The sequence below is a fragment of the Bufo gargarizans genome, chromosome 7, assembly GCF_014858855.1.
Source record: "Bufo gargarizans isolate SCDJY-AF-19 chromosome 7, ASM1485885v1, whole genome shotgun sequence".
In the NCBI taxonomy this organism is placed as follows: domain Eukaryota; kingdom Metazoa; phylum Chordata; class Amphibia; order Anura; family Bufonidae; genus Bufo; species Bufo gargarizans.
The window spans coordinates 19,623,853-19,631,777 of NC_058086.1; the positions used below are offsets into that span (position 1 = coordinate 19,623,853).

Sequence of the window (7,925 nt, forward strand, 5' to 3'; positions counted from 1 at the left end):
CGGGCCAGTGAACAAATAGTCCTTTTAAGAAGATTTGCCCTAAAAAAACATGGCGCTGCCGAAGGACCCTCGGCCAGGTTGAGAGAGCCTGTATAATATCGGAGCCTGGATGATAGCACCATTTACTTGTACTTATATTAGTGGCAGCCTTCCGCTGGTAAACTTCTGTGCGCCAAATTGTTGAGCGCTGAGCCGCTTCCCGTCAGGCAGTGCCGGGGTCACCTATGGGGTCCTTGCTTGGGGTGACGCTGCTCGGTGGTCTTGTGTTTCCGGATTGGAGTCCTGTGTGTGGAAGGGAACCGTTCAGCTGTCATCATGTTGGATATATTCTCCTCTATCCCTACGCAGATGGTGAGCGGCTCCTGCGGATGCCCGGGGGGCTGGAGGGAGGACCCTGCACTGTGCACTCCTTATATATGGGCTATAGAGTATACACGGCGCAGGGCTAGCTCCTGAAGTGATGGTCGTATCATGGGCATTCCGAATACCAGCCCCTATGTACACAATGTATATAGCACTAACCCATAGGAAACACAAAACGATACCCCCCATTACATGGCGAACATCTGCTAAGGCCTCATGCACATCACCGTATGTTGCATCCGTGTACTGTTCGTATTTTTATTTTTTTGCGGATTTACACTGACCCATTCATTTCTATGGGACTATGCTCGCAATTTGTTTTTTGGCGATTCTGGTCCATGAGGAATGCACACAGATGGTAACCGTATATATATTTTTTGAATATTCTTTGCGGACAGAAATACGGACGCGGCTGTGTGACTGAGGCCTAACAAATAAAACCATGTGTACAAAAACAGGCTTGGAGGGTCCCGTAAAAAGATTTAGGCTACATTCATGTGACCGGGATGTAGCTGTGCCCGTGTTGGAGACAGAAAAACACGGACACTGGCAGCATGCAGACCCTTTGACTTGAATGGGTCCACGATCCGCAAGATACGGCAAAAAGTAGGACATGTCCCATGGAAACACACGGATGCACTTCTGTGGGCTTCCTGGTCCATGGCTCCTCCGCACCGCAAAAGATAGGACATGTCTCATTCATCATTTTCTACCACTTGTTTAGGGTCCATTCACACGTCCGTAGTGCATTGTGGATCCGCAATACACCCGGCCGCCACCCCCAAATGAATGCCTATTCTTGTCCGCAATTGCGGACAAGAATAGGACATGTTCTATTTTTTTCCGGAGCCGCTGACCGGAAGATCGGCGGCGCGCTCTGGAAATGCACTGTCCGCATCCATTCCGTCCCTATAGAGAATGAATGGGTCCGCACCCGTTCCGCAAATTGCGGACCCGTTATTACGGATGTGTGAATGGAGCCTTAGGCCTAGAAAATGGTCTAAATGTAAGACAGCAGGGAAGCTGCCGCTGTATGCGCCGAAGTTAAGTAGAGGCCGGTGCCTCTTCATAACTCCGGCAGAACCACCGCCAGGTATAGGGCTTATTAAGACCGGCAACTAAAATGCCAGTCTTAAATGTGCCCCAGTGTTATTTTTTTTCCCTAGGGTATGGAATAGAGTAGTCTGCTGTCTACACCAGAGGCATCCTGCAGAACTATACCGCATGATGTTACTTTATTAACAGGAAAACCCATGGGAACATACAGTATACCGCGGTATGCCTAGAAAATGCTATGGCTCGCAGGCATCCACCAGGAAGTCCTCCAACATCCCCTGTGCGCAGTGCGAATAGCCCCTAATACCCAACAGAGTGTGTACTTTGTGACATGTTTTACATAATATTTTCCTAAATTCTTTCCCTTCACAGGACTATAAAGGTCAAAAACTTGCTGAACAGATATTTCAAGGAATAATCCTATTTTCTGCCGTAAGTATTACAAGACAACACTCTATTTTAAGGAAACCTCCAGCAAGCGCATAGAAATGGTCCCCCCCCCAACCCCCTGATCTAGCGCATGTTGTAACCACGATATGTCTGACGCGGTCAGAGACGGCTGACATTCACGGGGAGAGGAGTGAGGAGGAGGAACTAGCCAAGATAGATCAGAGGAGACATGGATGATGGGCAGTGTAGTCTTTTAGCACAGTGACATGTCTTCACTACTTAAAGGCTATGTACACCTTTTGGAGACAATTTTTTTTCATGATTGCATTTTACTCATTTGGGACTAAAAATAATTTGTTCAATTGGTCTTTATTAAAAATATTCAGCCGTTCTGTCACAAAGGGTAAACTGTTTAGATGTGTGACTGGTACTTTCACTTTGTGCCCGTCGTCGTCTAATAACCTTTATCTCTAAATTACTAAAAGGTCATAAACACTTATTTAAGCCACATTCTTATCAGTATGATAAGAATTGATCTATAATGAGTGTTTAGGAGCTGAGCTGCCTGATGGTACACAGTAAAAATACAGAGCATGCTACTAGAGAATCTCAAGGCTGTACCGAGAAAGGGGCTCAACATTTTTAATAAAGACCAATAAAAAAATAATAATAATTATAACAACTACTACTATGTAACTACTTTCACAAAGCACGATTAGCGTGCAGGGGATGCCTACCTAAAATTGCCTTTTTCCATAAAACACACGTTTAAGTAGTTTACTAATTAAGCTTATTTAGGCGTATTTTTTCATTCGTGTGCTATCCACATTTTTGTGCATAGCATGTTGACCCGTTCATTTCTATGGGGACGTGCACACATCACTGTTTTTGGTAGATCCTGCTTTCTGTTCCGCAGATAAGGCATGTCATATTGCGATTGAGATTAGCCCTTTCTAATGATGGGAGTGAGAAAAATACAGAATGCACATGGAAAGATCAGTTTCTTTCATACTGAGATACCGACAGTCGTGTTCACAAGTCCTAAGGAACGTGATGTGAGCTGCAGTGGTTGGCAGTGTTGCATGGCTGGCTGCACCTTTTTTACAGCTAGAGCCCAGAGCTGCAATTTTACAGGCTTCAGAGCTGAAATCTCCCAAAATCCTCTGCCGTTTCAGGGTCTGCACAGTGTGTGTTCAAGTGATGTGTTCTGGAAAGTGCAGTCACTAATTTTTCCACCATTATTATAGAATCTTAGTTAAAGGGATTCTGTCACCAAGTTTTAGGCTATAGAGATACGGACATGCACGGCTAGATCACCGCTAGCATGTCCGCAATATACCTGTCCTATAGGGCTGTGTGCTTTTATTTAGTTTAAAAAATGATTTTTGAGATATGTAAATGACCCTGATAAGGTGCCCAAGGGGCTGTACTAACCTTCTTGGTGCCCAGCACCGCCCCCCTGTGAAGGAGCCCAGCACCGCCTGCATCCTCCGAATCTCCTCCTTGCTTCACAGCTAGATTGCCGTAATCTCGCGATGTGGGAGCTCGCGCATGCGCAGTTCCTTCCCTGAGGCTGATGCCAGCACAGGGAAGGAACTAGGGCTGCAACGATTAATCGATGTAATCGATTATATTCGATAACTGGATTCGTTGTCGACTAATCCAGTTATCGAATAATCGCCGATTCGTTGCTATTCGGGCGGGCGGGCGGGCGGGCGGGCGGTCGCTGCATCTTTATTTTACCTTTTTACAATGACGCTCCCGCTCCTGTAACAGCCAGGCAGAGCGGACGGCGGCGTAACGTCACTCACTCACGTGACACGCCTGCTCCGCCTCCTTCATTCATGAAGTGGGCGGAGCAGGCGCGTCACGTGATTGAGTGACGTAACGCCGCCGTCCGCTCTGCCTGGCTGTTACAGGAGCGGGAGCGTCATTGTAAAAAGGTAAAATAAAGATGCAAGCGCCGGGGCTGTTAGGGGGAAGGGGGGTCTGTGTATAGCACTGCTATGGGGAGGGGGGAGGATCTGTCTATAGCACTGCTATGGGGAGGAGGGGGGGTCTGTGTATGGCACCGCTATGGGAAGGGGGGTCTGTGCACTGTTATGAGGAAAGGGATCTGTGCACTGTTATGCCCATAACAGTGCACATATCCCCCTCTCCATAACTACGCCGTCCACAGATCCCCCATAATAGTGTCGTCCACAGATCCCCCATAATAGTGTCGTCCACAGATCCCCCATAATAGTGTCGTCCACAGATCCCCCATAATAGTGTCGTCCACAGATCCCCCATAATAGTGTCGTCCACAGATCCCCCATATAGTGTCGTCCACAGATCCCCCATAAGTGTCGTCCACAGATCCCCCATAAGTGTCGTCCACAGATCCCCCCATAAGTGTCGTCCACAGATCCCCCCATAAGTGTCGTCCACAGATCCCCCCATAAGTGTCGTCCACAGATCCCCCCATAAGTGTCGTCCACAGATCCCCCCATAAGTGTCGTCCACAGATCCCCCCATAAGTGTCGTCCACAGATCCCCCCATAAGTGTCGTCCACAGATCCCCCCATAAGTGTCGTCCACAGATCCCCCCATAAGTGTCGTCCACAGATCCCCCCATAAGTGTCGTCCACAGATCCCCCCATAAGTGTCGTCCACAGATCCCCCCATAAGTGTCGTCCACAGATCCCCCCATAAGTGTCGTCCACAGATCCCCCCATAAGTGTCGTCCACAGATCCCCCCATAAGTGTCGTCCACAGATCCCCCCATAAGTGTCGTCCACAGATCCCCCCATAAGTGTCGTCCACAGATCCCCCCATAAGTGTCGTCCACAGATCCCCCCATAAGTGTCGTCCACAGATCCCCCCATAAGTGTCGTCCACAGATCCCCCCATAAGTGTCGTCCACAGATCCCCCCATAAGTGTCGTCCACAGATCCCCCCATAAGTGTCGTCCACAGATCCCCCCATAAGTGTCGTCCACAGATCCCCCCATAAGTGTCGTCCACAGATCCCCCCATAAGTGTCGTCCACAGATCCCCCCATAAGTGTCGTCCACAGATCCCCCCATAAGTGTCGTCCACAGATCCCCCCATAAGTGTCGTCCACAGATCCCCCCATAAGTGTCGTCCACAGATCCCCCCATAAGTGTCGTCCACAGATCCCCCCATAAGTGTCGTCCACAGATCCCCCCATAAGTGTCGTCCACAGATCCCCCCATAAGTGTCGTCCACAGATCCCCCCATAAGTGTCGTCCACAGATCCCCCCATAAGTGTCGTCCACAGATCCCCCCATAAGTGTCGTCCACAGATCCCCCCATAAGTGTCGTCCACAGATCCCCCCATAAGTGTCGTCCACAGATCCCCCCATAAGTGTCGTCCACAGATCCCCCCATAAGTGTCGTCCACAGATCCCCCCATAAGTGTCGTCCACAGATCCCCCCATAAGTGTCGTCCACAGATCCCCCCATAAGTGTCGTCCACAGATCCCCCATAAGTGTCGTCCACAGATCCCCCCATAATAGTGTCGTCCACAGATCCCCCCATATAGTGTCGTCCACAGATCCCCCCATAATAGTGTCGTCCACAGATCCCCCCCATAATAGTGTCGTCCACAGATCCCCCCATAATAGTGTCGTCCACAGATCCCCCCATAATAGTGTCGTCCACAGATCCCCCCCATATAGTGTCGTCCACAGATCCCCCCATAATAGTGTCGTCCACAGATCCCCCCCATAATAGTGTCGTCCACAGATCCCCCCCATAATAGTGTCGTCCACAGATCCCCCCCATAATAGTGTCGTCCACAGATCCCCCATAGTGTCCCACAGATCCCCCCATAATAGTGTCGTCCACAGATCCCCCCCATAATAGTGTCGTCCACAGATCCCCCCCATAATAGTGTCGTCCACAGATCCCCCCATAATAGTGTCGTCCACAATTTGTTTTAATATGGCCTTTGAACATAATTTTTCAAGTAAGATCATATAAACCTCTGTTTTGTAATTTTGTCGTTTTTCCCGATTAATCGATTAATCGTAGAAATTAATCGGCAACTAATCGATTATTCAAATAATCGTTAGCTGCAGCCCTAGAAGGAACACTATACCGGCACTGCGCGTGCACAAGCTTGCGCATCGCGAGATTACGGCAATCTAGCTGTGAAGAAAGGAAGAGATTCGTAGGACGCAGGCGGTGCTGGGCTCCTTCACAGGGGGGCGTGGCTGGGCACCAGGAAGGTTAGTACAGCCCCTTGGGCACCTTACAAGGCTCATTTACATATCTCCTAAAATCTTTTTTTTTTTTTTAACTAAACAAAAGCACACAGCCCTATAGGACAGATATATTGCGGACATGCTAGCGGCGATCTAGCCGTGCATGTCCTATCTCTATAACCTAAAACAAGGTGACCGAATGCCTTTAAGCTAACTTGACTGTTTCCAGCGACTAGCGGAATTCTGAATACAGCCCTGGGGTATGATACAGGGTGTAACTTGGGATCAGTACAAAATAAATGAATATAGCTTATTTTATGTATTTTAATATATTAAAGTTGCTCAACTACACTAATTATCTTCACTGAAAAAGGAATTAAGGTAATGGTAAAAAATGGAGAAAACAGGCTGTAACAGTGGTATGTAACCAAAATTTTGACTGCCCTTTTGTGTCTTGCAGGTGATCGGCTTCATTTACGGCTATGTGATTGAGCAGTTTGGCTGGACAGTGTACATAGTAATTGTAGGCTTTGCTGTGTCTTGCTTGGTAGGTTACCTTGATTTTATAATTGTTGTATAAATGGATTACCGTATTTCCGGCACTATAAGTTGCACCTGGACTATAAGACGCACCTAGATTTTTAAAGGAGGAAAAAAAATATTTTTCTTTAGATCACACTCCCAATCTAAAGCAGACCTCACATCATATAAAATGCGCCACTCAGGAGATCCAGCACGCTCTTCCTGCAGCGCTGAGATCTGACGGTGCACAGCATCATGTCATTGTGCAGTCTGCGCACAACTTCCTGGCGCTGTCAGGACACAGCACAATGCGGTGCCCGGAGAAGACCAGAGAGCGGAGAGTAAAGCCAGGAGCGCTGTATTCACTGCTCCCTGGTCCTACTATACTATTGAGCGCTTCCATAATAGAAGCGCTCTTTAGTATTTGCTTCATAAGACACTGCCATTTTCTCTCCACTTTCGAAGGATATAAAGTGTCATGGTGCAGGAAATACAGTATGTATTTTCCATCTTACACATCAGGCCTCCTCCGGCTCTAATTCCTTGTGCGCTTAAAGAGAATTTGGAATAGAAGCCGATGACTGTCCATAAGGATGGGACCTTAACTGATGATATATCTAGATCTCGGTGCGCATAGATTACATCTTGCATGTGGAGCAGCATGGATGTTCATGGATTGAAAATCAGCAAAATATTGTCCTCATTGACCACAATCCTTCTTTCTTGTCTCTATCCCAGTTAACTCTTCCTCCATGGCCAATGTATCGCCGCCATCCATTAAAGTGGCTGCCCGTCCAGGACTCTGCTACAGATGACAAGAAACAGCAGGATAAGAAATCCAAGAAGCACAAATAACTGCCCCCCTAAGGCCATCACCACCAATTCAGAGGACCACCTATGGAGAATGAACTTGAACTGATATGTTTTCTGCTAAGCAGAACATTGTGCTTATAGGGTTTGTGTTCCGGGTATTGTCTACATGTCCAATAAAGAAGCTGAGCTGTTATTTGTTTTACATTTACACTTTGTTGTTCTTTTGGCCTGTTACATTTCATTTGTTCTTTGAGCTAGATAGATCTAGAGATGTTTTCCACATGATGTGTCTTAGGGTCCGACTCCATTCACACATCCGTAGTGTATTGCAGATCCTCAATACACCGAGCCGGCACCCCCATAGAACTGCCTATCCTTGTCCGCAATTGCGGAAAAGAACAGAGCATGTTCTATTTTTTTCGGGGGCCGCGCTCTGGAAATGCAGATGTGGACAGCACACTGTGTGCTGTCCGCATCTCTTCCGGCCCCATAGAGAATGAATAGGTCCGGATTCGTTCCGCAACGCTGCGGAACGGATCCGGACCCATTCTACGGACATGTTAATGGACA

General features: G+C 47.8%; 1 protein-coding gene across 1 annotated transcript; it reads left to right on the forward strand.

Moving 5' to 3' along the window:
• Window positions 1-215: 215 nt before the first annotated feature.
• SPCS1 (signal peptidase complex subunit 1) lies at window positions 216-7,563 on the forward strand. Its single transcript, XM_044301617.1, has 4 exons — window positions 216-351; window positions 1,792-1,851; window positions 6,481-6,567; window positions 7,281-7,563. Exons 1-4 carry the CDS (start codon window positions 316-318, stop codon window positions 7,395-7,397), a joined length of 300 nt encoding a protein of 99 aa, XP_044157552.1. The 5' UTR covers window positions 216-315; the 3' UTR covers window positions 7,398-7,563.
• The last annotated feature ends 362 nt before the right edge of the window (window positions 7,564-7,925 follow it).

Excerpts from the sequence above, each read along its gene's own strand:
- SPCS1 (XM_044301617.1), top strand. The coding sequence starts at position 316 with ATGTTGGATATATTCTCCTCTATCCCTACGCAGATG. Across the intron at positions 352-1,791 it reads CCTCTATCCCTACGCAGATG|GACTATAAAGGTCAAAAACT; the intron begins GTGAGCGGCTCC and ends TTCCCTTCACAG. Across the intron at positions 1,852-6,480 it reads GAATAATCCTATTTTCTGCC|GTGATCGGCTTCATTTACGG; the intron begins GTAAGTATTACA and ends TGTGTCTTGCAG.